At 35.7% G+C, this 16,168-nt stretch overlaps 1 protein-coding gene across 1 annotated transcript in view; it reads right to left on the reverse strand.

Annotated features, from left to right (window-relative positions):
* Window positions 1–1,807: 1,807 nt before the first annotated feature.
* LOC145694026 (beta-glucuronidase-like) overlaps window positions 1,808–16,168 on the reverse strand; it is a 58,044-nt gene continuing 43,683 nt past the window's right edge. The window contains exons 9-12 of the mRNA XM_081770165.1: window positions 11,568–11,652; window positions 6,253–6,429; window positions 4,056–4,194; window positions 1,808–1,965 (exon numbers count right to left, since the gene is read on the reverse strand). Of these exons, the coding sequence (XP_081626291.1) occupies window positions 1,835–1,965; window positions 4,056–4,194; window positions 6,253–6,429; window positions 11,568–11,652 (532 nt within the window). The 3' untranslated portion in view covers window positions 1,808–1,834. The remainder of the gene's footprint in view (window positions 1,966–4,055; window positions 4,195–6,252; window positions 6,430–11,567; window positions 11,653–16,168) is intronic.

Here is a 16,168-nt window from a genome sequence, read left to right on the forward strand (position 1 = left end):
AACAGCGTCTTTTATACCATCATCCTTATCATCTGTTGGAACATTTACATTTTGGTCAGGCGAGATTTTGGGTATGGCGATATTTTGGGGCGCGAGGTTTTGGCCCGGCGAGATTTTGGCCCGCGAGGTTTTGGGTGGCGAGGTTTTGGCCCCGCGAGATTTTGGCCCGCGACGTTTTGGGCGGTGAGGTTTTGGCCAGGCGGGGTTTTGGCCCGGCGAGATTTTGTCCCGCGAGGTTTTGGGCGGCGAGGTTTTGGCCAGGCGAGCTTTCGGCCGGGCGAGGTTTTGGTCCGCGAGGTTGTCGCCGCGAGGTTCTGGCCGCGAGGTTTTGTACCCAAACCGTTTACAGTAAGTGAGTTTTGTGAATCTTAGAAGAGTTACTAAAAATTGTTTCAACCAACATGTATTCCATATTAGTATTCGAATGGTAGTGGTCAGAACGACATGTTGGTACTACTAAATTACTAGTGATAAGGGTGAAGGTGTGATACATAAGGGTAGGTATATATACGAGGGTAGGTCAAAAATTATCTGCAATTTGACATAACTCTCCTTACATTGTTCATGTTGACCTCTGTCCTCGTTTATGTTATTGTTACGCTGTTCTGGTCACGCCGTGAAAGTTTGAACTTAATCCGTCTATTTGTCTTTTGTTGCAGATAAATCATGGCCGCTTCATTAGAAGTTTGCACCAAAGAGGAACAACGAGCAGTGATCCGTTTTTTTTTTCTGATCAAAAGATGTATCAGGAACCATGACTAATTTGCAGACGATGTGTCACTTCATCAATAGTCACTCGTTTATCTAACAGAACCATGTCATGTGCACGCTCAATGTATTCACCATTTGTGACCGTAGATGGTCGTCCGGCTTCTTCCTTGTGCATAACACTTGTGCAACCCTTTTTGAATTTTTCAATCCATTCGTAGACACTCCGTTGTGGCAAGACACTGTTCCCGTATTGTGCCGAAAGACTTTGATGCGGCCCCTGATACACCTTCCGACCACTAAAACCGGATCGTTATTCCTCTTTGGTGCAAAGTTCTAATGGAGAGGCCATGATCTACCTGCAACAAAAGGAAGAAAATTTGGAAGCATTAGGATCAAAGTTCCATAGCATGACCACAACAGCGTAACGATAAAATAAACGAGGGCACATGCCAGTATGAACAATAGCAGAAGAGTTGGGATAATTGCGGATATTGTCAAAATCGCAGATAATTTTTTACTTACGCTGGTATATATGTTTCTCGCAAACTAACGGAAGGTTACTTTCAATCAGAATATTTATTGAAATTTCTTTATTTTTGAAATTGGTATATATTTATTTGACTGTGTTTGTAATTCAGATACTATTTCTGAATCTGCCAAAACTCTTACTTTGTGGATGTCCCCGAAGGGTGCATTCTTCCCACAAGACGACTTTCGTACCATTCGTGTGCTCTTGATATATGAGAATAGGTCGCGTTACACACTGCAATATGAATTTAATCATCATTCGTTCTAAATTTTCTGTATGCTCTCTAGAAGTAAGACATGTCATGAGATGATACAGAACTTTTTCAATACAAACAGATACATTTTCCGAGACGAGGCATTACTTTTATATCATCCTTTTTAAAATGAACAGATTCAATACTTGTCTCGTGAGCAAAGAACGAAAAGGGGTACGAAAACGCAACCAAGTTGTACTGCACGTATAAGGTATACTAAAGATAACCTGTAAAATATAATTAAAGAAGAGACACTTTTGATTTCAAATTTTTAATAGCAATACATTTTACGAACAAATATTGTAATAGTGATACTTTTGGGTACAATTGTTACTCTCAAATTACTTCAATTTAACATTATTTATAGATTCAGCCAAAGTATGATAACGTTGACGAATCAGATGTGCTGAAGCCTTTGGTTGCCTTTCTCGTGTAAAAATTCCCTTTCTGTTGCCTACAACTCTTGTATAATCTGAAAACAAAACAAGAAAATAAAATAGTAGAGTTGAAACCGTAAGAAATTAATACAAAATGTGCTCATGGATGACAGAATACTGCTTCTAATTAAATTTAACTATTGAAGTAGTTCCCGATGATTTGTTTAACGCAGCACTTTTGCGTATTAGGATTCTTCAACGGCATCCCAAAAAAGAGGATTGATCTAAATTCTGCTTTGTACTGCTAATGCTCTATTGCTTTCCTAGGTTTTCCATACGTACATGGTAGTGAAAACTCTGTCCGTGAGTTCAACACGTCCTTTGGCATAAATACCAAAAGATTCGACTACCATTTAATAAACCATTTAATATACAATGAATATATATTTATATTTAAAAAAACCTACGGATACGATTCATAAAAAAATGTTTTCTTTCGATCAATCTAAGGCATTCAACCATTGAGTCAATGGAACTTAATAATATACTAGAAGTTGGAAATCAAATTATCTTTTAATTAATGCTAACAAATCAGAGAATCTTCTATGAAACTTTGCCGTGGTTCAAGACATCTATATCTCTATATTTTAATAGATGTTAGAAGGTACAGGGTGCAAATATATTTTATACTGAAGTAAAGCAATGCTTTACGGAAGATTCTCTGATTTAAAAGAAACAACTTTTATAATTATATCGATCAGCACGCGGTAACGTTAAACACTCGTGTTAAAGTCTTTGGACCGTATTCACGGGCATTTAACATGTGATTAAGGTCGTGGTTAATGGGTTTGACTAACACATGATTAAAACTTCCGTATTGAGAAGTGCGTTCGTGATCCGTTAGCCCCGATCATACGTCAAAAGAGGGCATCTGCGACTTTTCCGCAGGGTTGATTACAAACACATTAGGAGAAAATAAGGTAGGAGAGAATATGAAATAAAATAACGCTAGAAATAATATTTCAAAGGAAATCAAGCAAATCATTAATTTTAAATGATGAAACAAAAGTATGTACAGTAGTTCTAATAATAAGCTCTTATCTAATACTAAAACATGGAACTGAAATGCAATCAAAACTACCTCATATTCGATTCTTGCACGTCATTTAATGGTAGTCTTACATATTTCTAGATTTGGAAAACCATGTCCTATAATTTATTTCACTCATATAATGTAATAATGCAATCTTAAATGCACTATCCCGCGTTAGAAGGAAGAGCGAGTAACAGGTATATATACAGGGTGTCCCAGGAGGAAGGGGCAATATTTTGGGAAATAGTATGAGTGATTCTAAGCAATAAAGTTCATATGAACATAGATTCTAATCTCAACAGTTAGAGATCTACAGGTTGTGAACCATTTTTGACTTGGTTGCGTATTGTTCACTCTGTAACTATTTTGCAGAGGTAAGACATAGCGGATTTGAAAAGTGATGGAATGACTTTTCCAATGGTATGCAGCATGTGACAGTGTTGTCTTTGGAAGAGAAGTTATTGACGGAAATTTGAGAAAGTTAAGGTTATTTAAAGAAATTGGATGGCAACACTGATTCCAAAATATGCCTCAATAACTTCACTTTCAAAGATACCATTGTCACATATTGCATATCATTGTAAAGGTCATTTCATCACCTTTCAAATCCGCTATGTACCTCCTCTGTAGAATAACTACAGGGTGAGCAATAATCAATATAAGGAAAAATGGTTCACAACCTGTAGCTCTCAAACCGTTGAGATTAGGACATATGTTCATATGAACTTTTTTGCTTATTGCCCCTTCCTCCTGAGACACCCTGTATATATATATTTTCTTAGTTTTCTTCTAATATATTTGGACAATTGTGCGGTGAAGTCGTGGCAGGCCTCCTTCGATATAAATTGTCTATAACATCACGACCATCTTTATAAATACAGAAATTATAACCACGGGGTAGTCAAGCTCTTAGTAAAACGTTCGTGACACATAATAACGTCTCTGAATATGGTGCTTTACGTTTGTCTTTAGTTCCCTTCAATGGTATTCTCTGCTATACTTAACGTCATCGAATATACTAAAGTATTAATAATATAATTTCAACTACTATGGGATAATTCATTCAAATAAAATAATTGATGATCATCATACCTTCTGCAGTTTGAAAATCTGCAAAATTCCAAACCATTTCACCAATAAAGAAACCTTTAGCTCGTAATCTGTCAAAAGCTTTGTGGGTTTCTTGCAATACTCGCAGCTGGTAATCTTCTGTCCACACATGTGGAGGATCCTAGAAGAGAACAAATTTTTATGTATTAGATTTCGTTTAAGTTAGCTGCATTTAACGTTCTAACAAAATTTTATTTTGTTAGTAAAGAAGGTAAAATAAAGCTATTAGTTGATTTCAATGATTAGTAGAATCAACTTCTAAATAAAATATGTTTCAAAAACTAAATGTTTCTATGCTATCCTTGTTCACAATCCCCACTATTCGTTAAAAACGTTTTCTCAGTTCCTCTCTAATGTTCTTCCTGATAGTTTCACGTCAGTTCACATGCTCAACTTTTTATTGAACACTACCAAGAAGCAAGCAGTTTTTAATATTGCTTTCATGGAAATGTGACCAAAGAAGTTTCCTTCTTCCACAGTTTACACAGGGAAGACTACCTCTTTTAAAATGTCCTTGCAACTTGTAAACTAGTACGAGGCTAAGTCAAAAATTATCCACGATTTTGACATACCTCTTTTTACATTGTTCATACTGACCTGTCCTCGTTTGTTTTATTGATATGATGTTCTAATCATGCTATGACAGTTTGATCCTAATTCTTCAATTTGTCTTCCTTTTGTTGAAGATAGATCATGGCCGCTCCATTCGAAATTTGCACCAAAGAAGAACAACGAGCAAGGATCTGGTTTTTGTGTTCGGAAGGTGTATCAGGAACCATGACTAAGTTCCAGACATTGTGTCACTTCATCAATAGTCACTCATTTGTCTAACTGAACCATGTCACGTGCACGCTCAATGTTGTCATCTTTAGTGGCCGTAGATGGCCGTCCACCGTCTTCATCGTGCGTAACATTTGTGGAAAGATTTTTGAATTTTTGAATCCATTCGTAGACACTTCGTTGCGGCAAGATACTATTTCGGTATTGTGCAGAAAGTCTTTGATGGATTGCGGCTCCTAATACATCTTCCGCTGCTACTAGCACGAACCGAGTTATCAGCTCTACAGCGATGCGAGAAGTGTCCCCTGTTTTGATTCGAACACTGGTTCACACGTTTCACCATGTTGGCAGCAACTTTACAAAGAGTAGAAATGTTAATATTCTCAATGGCACTGCGAATGTTCGTTGCAGGTCTTGTATAGTTCCAGAATTGTTCTTGTATACCTCTTGCTTTAAGTAGCCCCATAGAAACGAATGGCAGTGTTGCCGGGGGCATGTAAGTAAAAGTTTTATCATGATAATTTCAAACTTTCTTTTTCGTTATTTTCAGGAATTGCATAATGTAGACAGATGTAGACAGATAATGTAGACACACCTATTGATACACTGAAACATCAGCAATGTTGCCAATTTAGAGTGTTAATTCATGAAAACTACGATTTCCCTAGTTCCCTCTTACAGAAGCCTCATCCGATTAGTTATGGGTGAACATGAAGAATTCTTTTTCCTGCTCCATAGTTTCCAAGCTACTCTAAGTGAACAAACTGAAAATTAACGACAGAACACCCATACGTATGAGTTATGAGTCAATTTACATGTTTTGCAAAAATATTTATTTACACTTTCAGTTACATCTGGCAACACTGTGTTGTTCCTAGTGTACTTCAATCGTTGCTTCCTAGTTTAGAAATTCACGCATGAACAAAGCTTCATTTTGGTATAACCATTATTTGTGTATCACTTCATGTTCAAAAGTTCTATTATCCCAAACTCCGGGTTGCATTGTATATTGGACACCCTGTATAAGAGATGGAGCTACATCTTAACGTGAGAGCTCCCATGTGGAATCGAACATGGATCTCCACAAAAGACGCATACGTAACCATATAGCCAACAGACAGCTCCCCCTGTTTGTGTGATTCATAGTTAATATGATTGATCGCATTTATATGTTTATAAATTTGACGAAAGCATATCTTAGAGCAAACTTTGAACTGAATTTCTGTCCACTATCGCCATAACTTTCCAGTTCCAGTGAGGGTTTGATGGCGACTTCTTGTTAGATTATGGAGCGATTTAGTGGTTAAATTGCCACCAATATTACCTTTGTGAAAAGAAAAAATATAAGTACCTTAAAGAATTACTAAATTGCTTATATGATTCACCAACAAGAACTTACGGTGTGTAATCCTGAGACAGCGTCAGCTCCATATTCCGCTACCATAACTGGCTTGTTAAACTGCTCATTCCACAGTGTCGCTTCATATTCCATTTGCAACTCAATTACGTCGAGGTGGCCTGTGTCACTGTACCACCCATTGTAACGATTAAAGCATATGACGTCCACATATTGAACCTGTAAAAATGATATTTAACAAGAAATTGAAATGAGTGATTAATCCAACCGTTACGAAATTCACCAAAATCACTTTTCCTTATAAAAGCTTCCATAAACATATATACAATATTGTGTCGACGTGGTATGATTTTTAAGAAGGTTGTCTTGCAACATATTCTATTTAGTCAAAAAAGATCTTTTTTTTACGAAAGTTATTATGATGTTCTTGAGACGGGGTGCTTATCCACACCATATTACGGAACAACATTCACTCCGATCATTCTTTATTGATTTTAATCTCAAGCACTGAGATTGTGAGAAAATCTGAAAGAAAATCTACATAATATCTTATCAAAATCGAATAACTTTTAAGAAAGTAATTGCGCAATCTCGACAGTCAAAGAAGATTTATCCACCTCTTTATTCGTCATTGATTTTAACTCCAAGAAGAACAGATCACTGGGAAACCTCAGTGAAAATATACTCCGTATTGCGTCAAAATTGAACATGTATATATTAAAATGCTAGATTTATATGTTTGTCTGCAAAGAAAAGTTTATATGCTTGTCTCCAATTCTTTCAATGAGATCTCGAAAACCACAAGTGCTAGAAACGTGTCGTAGCGATTTAAAATGTTGCTAGTCGATTAAAAATTTTGTGTAGATTGTCCAGTTCTAATTGAATATTTAAAAAGCATGGCCGTTAGTTCTTTATTACACTTTTAGGAATACATTGGAAGTGTTAAAATTTTGAAAAGTAAAGCATCATATCCTATTAATTATACGTTCCAACACAGCATAGTTGTATACAGGGGACAAATGATAATGAAAAACGAAGAATAACCATTTCTCCAGGCTAAGATGAATCTTTATTGTTCGGAGTTGTTTTTCCCAATGAACACCATATATCACTGACATTATAATTAATTGTGTATGTAATTTATTTGCTTATTGTATACTGCATGCAAGAAGAAAGAAAACACTGATCATACATCAATTAGAAACTCCAACCGGAAGTAGGTTCAATTTTGCAAATGGTGCGAGATATTGAAAAAATAATCGAAAAGTCTCCCCTTTATGGTAACTATTGCCGATCTTTTTATGAAGACGTCTTTCACTTGTGTCTGTAAAGGGACATGTACAGATGTTATGAGGAACGATAAGGAGATTCATTCTCATATGTGAATGATACGCTGTGTAGAGAGCGGAGGTTCAGCTAGTAATTATTATAAAAACATATCATAGAATATATATTTTAATGGAGGGTATAGAGAAATTTAAACATTCATTACTGGCTGACTTTAACAACCACCTCCAAAATGTTCTAAAGAAGCTATACGATATGTTTGTCGAAACCAAATAATCTTGATCAAATAATAATTTTAAATTATACTGTAAAATTGCTTTGAATGTGTATGTTACAACTTGCAACATTGGGTAAATTTGATAAATTTTACTTTTTTATTCACCGTGGATTGCAACCAAAAATAAGCATATTTCGAAGGTTAGAGAATGATAAATAATGAATTTCATTAAAATCGTACAACATAACGAGAGTTATTGTATACAAGAGAGATGAACAAACACATAAATGACGATCAAGCCAAATGATAGAAATTCGTTTGAACTTTTCAAAACTTTTCACCTTAATAAACTCCATAATTTCTATTAATTTGATACACTTAAAAATAGCTTTATGTGGAAACATCATACATCTATTCTAATTATCGAATAATGTTCTTACTGAAAAAAATTGAAACCTTAGGAAAGCAACATATCATCTTCACAGTTACGAAGTCACAGCAGAGATTTAATACATATCTTAATCGTTATCTCGATGTGGAACAACTAATGGAAGATAACCAATGCAGCAACCAATGATTACATAACTAATATTTATCGTAAAAAGTAATCTCAGTAATATTAATATTCATGATTATGTGTTGGTGTTCTGAGTTTCATGGCTTTGAAATATACTTTACCTTATACTATCTTTCTGTAGAGCTATGAGTTCTTGGATGCATATACCAGACAACCTGTTTAAGATAATCATCTAAATTAATATGACCTATCACAATGAGTTACGATATTGAGGTTTGGCTAGAGTAAAACGAGAAATAAAACAATTCGCTGTTTTCACAGGTGCAGATACAGCTCAGAGGTAAGAGTTGGTAAAGATTAACCGGGAGACCTGGAGACTTGTATTGGTGCTTCTTTGTAGAACCTTAGTATAAAGTCAAATATCCTACTCTGACCTGATTCCTCGCTTACTGTCGTGATCCTGGTCGACCTGATCCCTGAAATCGTTCTTCTTTACTGGTGGCTGGCCCTCATTATGGGTCAATCATGAACTGCTCTTAATTTCTAGAAAATTGACTTTTGGCTCATACTAAATGTAGTATTCCAGATTGCAGCCCTTTGGTTGTCCAACAGTGCCTAGCAAGGTAGAGCGATTGAGATTTCTCAAGAAAATGCTCAACAGTCTCCTGATATATACAGGGTGTTAATGAACTATATCGACAAACTGTGAGAGGTTATTCCTCACATCAAAATAAGAGAAAAAGTTCACATGGACCTATGGCGGAAAGTGCATAGTTTCAGAGTTATTGCTGTCCAAAATCGCGAAAAAGCTAAATATCAATAGGCTCTATTTCGAATACCAGAAATTGTGGATGGTCGTTCTTATCAGCGTAAAGGAAGTCAGGCATACACAATTCAAAAGTGCATATTTCATCAATTGTCAATAGGTGTAGAAGGTATTCCCTACAAGGTGTAATTCTCAGATATGTTTTCAATAGAGTTTTCAGATATACACTGATTTCAAGAAGGGTCCAAAGTAGGCATTAGGTAAACCTTGACAACAATAGATATCCCATGTTTCGGAGGTAAGGCGGAAGTGTTAGGAACCGGCAGCTCCATCTTTCTTGGTGTTAGGAATAACGTGTATGTATCTTGTCACGGTATATTTCACATTTTCTGCACTTATAAGCGTCAAAAAAAATAAATAAATAAATAACATTGCACTATGCGTTTTCACGAGTACGAGAGAGCGTGCTGCTAACGATTCTTAACACTTCCAACATAGCGCCAAAGGATTTCGTGTTCACTGCTATCAAAGCTTATCGTTTGCCTACTTTGGACCAATCATAAAGTCAGAGCATATCTCAAAAATCAGTTGATGGTATGTCTGGGAATTTCACACTGCAGGGAATAATCCGTATACCAATTGAACATTAATGAAATATGCATTTTTGGATTGCGTATGCGTGACTCCCTTTACGCTGGTAAGGACCACCATCCACAGTCTCTCGAATTCGAAATAGGGCCTCTTGAAATTTGGCTTTTTCGAGATTTTGGACAGCCCTATCTCTGAAACTATACGCTTTTCGCCACAGGTCCATATGAACTTTTTCTCTTATTTTGATGTAAGGAATCACCTCTTAAAGTTTGTCGGTATAGTACATTAACACCCTGCATATCTCTATATACGGTATATGAAAGAAAAACTCGTGAGTGAGTGATGACTGACTGACCAACGACCAATTAAACCAATTAAGCTCAAGATTTGTGATGTAAGGTACCAAGAGGAAGGATTTCTGGAAATTCGACGATGGAGGAGGAAAATAGGGGTGAAAATTATGTCCATATCTCGGAATTTCTGAAGGTTAGAACAAGAAAAAAGCAATGTTATCTGGACAAATGCAATTTGTTATATGGACTTCTCATTTAAAATAATTAAAAACTTTTTTTTCAGCGTCCATTTTTCATATTTGACCTAGAAGGGAAGAAAAGAGGTGGTAATTACAACTATAAAAGGATGACCAAATCTCGGAGTCTCTTATGATTAGAGAAATGAAATTCAAAATAAGGTCTTCTCCTTTACAAAAATTAGATGTGTGTTTCAGGGTTATGTACGAGAATGGATTATGTTAAATTAATTTATTAAACTTTTGTCCGTGATTGTACTTTTAGTTCATTATTCTTCAAAATGACTTACAAAGGACAGTGAAATGAAACTGGATATTTCGAAACTAAATTATTATTACCTTATGGATTATTTATCTGTAAAAACTGCTATGTAGGCCTATTTGTTTCGAATTACCTATCCAACTATTCCAACTGTATTTATTATCCCAACTAAAGTCATCTACCTTACACAAGTCATCGTGTGAGTTTATGGATTGACAAACATGATGAGAGAAATATATTCCTATAGCTACATGTACCTCCTACTTCATCGAGAGTACAGTAAGTGCATGACCTTAGCACTAGGCGAGAAATAAAATGACATGCCTGTTCTAACTAGTGGCAGTTAGGATGCAAAGCTCAGTAAAAAGAGAACATTACCTAAGCTGGGATCAGACTTTTGATCTACTTGATTTGCATCATCCAGAATCCTTACTTTTACATAAGTCTAAGGTATGTACTCGTTTCATAGTTGTCAATTCCTAATCATGATTCGCTACTAGGAAGTTTCAATCTGACAGGAAAAAACATAAACTTACACGCATTAAAATAATTACCCCAAAACTCTGTTCTTTCATTTCAGCATAAACAGAATGTTCATGAATATTGACGTAAGAATTATCGACGTCTAGATTTTCAAGAAAAACTTGATTATTGCTGAGAATACGATACCTCTCGCATATGTTCCGCTCTATATTAATCATAGATATCTCATAGCATAACTGCATGGTGGAGTCTTAAACTTAAGAATAAAAACTTAGTAGGCATACATTACGATTTTGCGTAATATGTAAATTTAGTTTTTTTAAATCGTTTTAATCTTTGAAACAGTAATTTCAAATTACGGTTTCAAATGCAATTAAGTGGAGTGTTTATTCGATACTTGTACCATTCTGTGTTTACATGGTACGTTTGAAAAACAATAGATTATGCCAATTAGGTAACCATGGTAATTAGTATTTTCAGTTGCGGTTATGAAATTATATAATGCATTTAATATATATTTAGGCCAATAGTAACTAAATTAAATCGATAGTTTCTCCACCTGAGTATTTCTTTTGCAAGTGACACAATGATTTGTAAATGCTAAGTCAACGGTTACATCTTTGTAATTCTTTGATCCTCCCCATATGTGAAGTATGTTCTACCAAAGTTAGTGAATAAGCAATAAAGTGAAAAGTTTCTACTTACTGCCTGATCGTTAGAGTAGCTTTGTGCAGTTACAAAAGTTACCGGACGCGTAGAGTCCAATAATCTTGTCTCGTTGATGACAGCACTGCAAACAGAAATAGAAAGCATATCTATTTTACAAGTCTTATATCCTAATACCCTAATCAATTAGAATAATTTATATTTAACACTTTTTTTTCATATTTATTGAAAGTTAGTATCTAAAGCTTTCTACTATTCCGCAAATTTCTTGCACGCTTGCGATATCTCGTAGTGTCAAGTAGGAAGCAACGCAACAAGTGACTGCTGGCCGTGAACTATTATTGGTTTTCGTTATATATGTAGAAATAAGTACTACAAAGTAACGTTTCAAGAGTACACTTAGTCTAGAAAATGTTTCTTCGATAAATTTTATATACACATCTATGCATCTAACTCAGGTGGATTCATAATGAGTCGAATGGAATCGAATTGAACAGTCACATTTGAAGATATACTTGCAGATAAGAAGAAAACCCAACAATGGCCGTATCTGATGCACTTAAACTTTTTTTTTTTTTTATGGTTGCCATTGACCTGAGCACAAAGGCCCCTTAACCGTTCTCACTTGGTGCTTTCGTCTGTCTGTTACACTTCAAACCATGCCAGTTACTTTTGCATACTTTCTGTACCATTGCTTTCTGCGTCTATATTTTAGCCAATTTGTTAAGATTTCATTTGATTTTTTCTCGTTTCTATATTTAAGATTGACGATCTCTTTTGCTACGTTTATTGGGATTTTAAACATATATTTGTAAATATTGTCTACATTATGTCCAAAATTCAAGGAAAATAATGAAATTCTGGGACTAAAAAGTACGTATATTGTTGTTAATAATAATTGACAGATAGATCGTACCCAGAAATTTCATTCGGAGGAGGGGAGGTGCGGTCTGACTTTTGCCACTTTTAAAAGTTAATGTGAAGTTGCTATTTCTGTGTGAAAATCCGGTGAAATATCGAATTTAATTTTTTTCCACGAATATCACACGTTATTCTCTTTGTAGTCGCTCGAAAGTAAACATTACACATACATTTTTCATAGTAACGAAAGTAATAAACTTCCGTTTCTCATTAAGTCCGAATTTTTAACGAAAATCTCCTAATCTTTTGGACTCAGGTCATTTCCGGCGTTTTCCTACATTTTCAGTTAGTGATTTATTGCTCAAAAACTATTTACTCGATTGATATGGTTAAGGTCGTGTTTTTTGGAAGAGGGATGTGGCTATTTCTTGGTGTAAGTTACATTGCAGTGTGCCAACGGGAGGGAAATTATTTATGGAAATGTAGGGGTGAATACTTACAAAAAATTCCCTAACCAAATTTCAAGATTTTTTGTAGTTGGTACCACTGTTGCCACATGGGTCCAAGTCACCTAAACATTTTTTGGGTGTGTTTGACAAGGTATAGTGAAAACTTGAAGTAGTTGGCTGTCATACAAAGAGAGAAAGAAAAAATTGTATGTCATCACACATGAAACTTTCACACTTTTTACGCCTCAGAAGCAAAAATCAACAGATATGCCTGGGCTACAGCTTTCATAACTATCCTATTGAAAATTTTTATGGTTCGTTCTGTAAATGAAGGACGAGGCTTTCAGATAGTGGTACGTTTGTTGGAATGTAGCCAGGGAAATAATAGAGGAGAAATGGGAAATTTTCCGAATTTTTCACCTTAAATCGGGAAATTATGTTTTTTGTCTTCAAACATGGTCATCAGATAGAAGCAAACTATCTGAAAATAAACCTTGTTACCGCACTAATATATCCTACAAGTATCATGACGATATCTAACAAAATAAGTATGGAATTTAAAAAATCTCATTCTACCTCAGAAATTCACCATTTTCTTACCATTTACAGAACATGGTTTATTATAAACCTCAACTGTGCCTCCCCTAATTATTATACTCATTTTTTATGGTGCGTTGTGTAGACTAAGAATAAGGCTTTCAGACAGTGGTGAGTTTGTTAGAATGTAGCCAACAAGAGAGAAATAATAGACATTTTTTTTTTAATTTCCCCCTAAAATCGGGAAGTAATCTTTTTATCTGGAAACTCTCTTACCAGACTGACATAAACTATTTTAATATAAACATTGGTATACCACTAATATATCCTACAAGTATCATGGCGATATTTAAGAAACAAAGCTTTTATTTACAAAAAGTAGATTACGGTAAACAGAAAAGTAGGGAAAAACTAGAAAAATGAACAGTTAGAACGTAAATACGAATTTTTCGTGCGACCCCTAATTACCCCATTTTAACAATCTGTACCCGCCTTTGTAAATTTAATAGGGGATGATAGGAGAACAGTAGAAATAAATGCAGAGATCTTATTAAACGCTTGCAGGGACATGGGTTTAGAAGTAAATGCAGAGAAAACTAAATACATGGAAGTGCGTCGGGACCGTAATACTGCAAATTGTGGAGGCGTTAAAATATTAAATAATACTTTTGATAAAGTGGATACTTTCAAATATTTAGGATCAATATCAACAGACGAAAATCATATTCACGAAGAAATTAAATGTCGACTTAAAGCAGGGAATTCGTGTTACTATTCGGTTCAAAATCTCTTGTCATCGCGAATTCTGCCGAGGAATTTGAAGCTTAAAATATATAAAACGATAATCATGCCTGTGGTTCTGTATGGTTGCGAAACATGGTCGTTTACTCTGAGAGAAGAACATAGACTGAAAGTATTTGAGAACAGGATCCTGAGAAGAATATTCGGACACAAGAGGAACGAGAATGGGGAATGGCGGAAGCTTCATAACGAGGAACTACATAGTTTATACGGTTTGCCCAACATTGTTAGGGTCGTCAAGTCTAGGAGGCTTAGGTGGGCAGGTCATGTAGCTAGAATGGAAGAAAGTAGAAACGCTTTCAAAGTCTTGACTGGTAGACCCATAGGAAAACGACCATTAGGAAGACCTAGGCGCAGATGGGAGGATAATATTAAGATGGATCTCGCAGAGATAGGAATACAAAGTAGAAACTGGATGCAATTAGCTAAGGATAGAAGTCAGTGGAGAGCTTTTGTGAACGCGGCACTAAACCTCCGGGTTCCATAGGCCATAGAGTTAGTTAGTTAGTTAGTTAGTTAGTACCCGCCTTTGTTCAGTAAGGACCAATGTTCGACTGGCATAAGTTGACTTGCGCCCGAACGTATAGGTACGAATTTATAAACAAAAATTTCGAAAATTTCGAATTTTTTGCTTAAATTTAGTGAAATTTTAATTTCCCTAGTTGGAAACACTGCGCGCACGCTGGTCCAATTGATGTGAACAATTAGGTATCTATCGAAGGTATCAATCTGATAATTCTTGAGGAGATCTCTCTATAACAAAGGAAGTTACATGGGGAAAAAGAAAAAAAGTATTCGAAAATTTTCGAAATTTTTACTTTGGGCTGAAATTTAAGAAGGAAATTCGACACCCAGAAGAAAAAGAAACTAATATGGTAAACTATGGTCCAACCATATTTGGCCAAAAAATATATCGATATCTTAATTAGTGTCCACACAGGAGCGGATAAAAAAGTGACACACTCGTGTGTGCCATTTTGACCACTCATGTAGTTCGGATTCCACGTTAATCACTAGGTCCACGTCTCATATAGCCTCGCTGCTGAACGGGACGTAAAACTCGAAATCAGCTCAACAACCATTTTGACCACATGGGTCCGAAAGGGTTAAACTCCCTCTCTCGGGATGACAACCCCATGGAGCAAAACTTCGTACCTGAAGGAAGAATTAAGTAAATACAAGCCTTAACTTTCAACCACGGACCTCACCTCCGGGGAAATAATTAAGAAAAAGCAGGGGTAAAGGTGGATCTAAAAAGGTAGGGGGGCGGTAGGTAACGGCATGACGTCATGCGGTCCCCTGCCTATCTTTGCCCATTGTATTTTTTAATGAAGTGAGGAACGGCGTACATATATTTTGGAGGTGAGGGGACAACGTTCCCCGGCGTTCCCCTCCACTTTTACCCCTGAGAAAAAGTAGTGAGAGATTTCGTCGGAACTGTGCGAAAATAACATCCAGAAAGTAACAATCTCTCTCTCTTGTTTTTAATTTAACTCCTTCAGTGTGGGTGGCGTATATATACGCTTTCATTTTGCTTTGGCTATTTTGTATTGCGTATGGCGAATATACTTGCCCATAGTATGAGTAATGTTATCCCGACAATATTTAACGAGTTTGCGCTCAGCTGGTTTCAATTGTTGCTTAATTAAAAGAAGAAGACGAAAAAAGAAAGAAATTAAAATAGAGTTTGGGCTTCGTCAAATATAGTTTTCATTCTTTGTTTTGTTTGAGAGCAGACAGTATAGTAATGGCTTCAAAACGATATTTCAACGATGCTGACATCGAGGAAGAGTTATCAATTACTGATTTTGATGTAAGTGATTTTGAAACAGATTTAGAATCAACATCCAAAGTTCTCAAAAAAACTACACTTTTTACAGCGGTTCGCATCTGAAAATTACGCACTGAAGGGGTTAATTAACTTCATTCAAAAAAAGCTTTCAGTTGTTCTTGGAAAATTCGTAGCATTGACAACCCTAATAATGTTAATAA

Source organism: Thermobia domestica, chromosome 9 (genome assembly GCF_964235325.1).
Source record: "Thermobia domestica chromosome 9, izTheDome1.hap1.1, whole genome shotgun sequence".
In the NCBI taxonomy this organism is placed as follows: Eukaryota; Metazoa; Arthropoda; class Insecta; order Zygentoma; family Lepismatidae; genus Thermobia; species Thermobia domestica.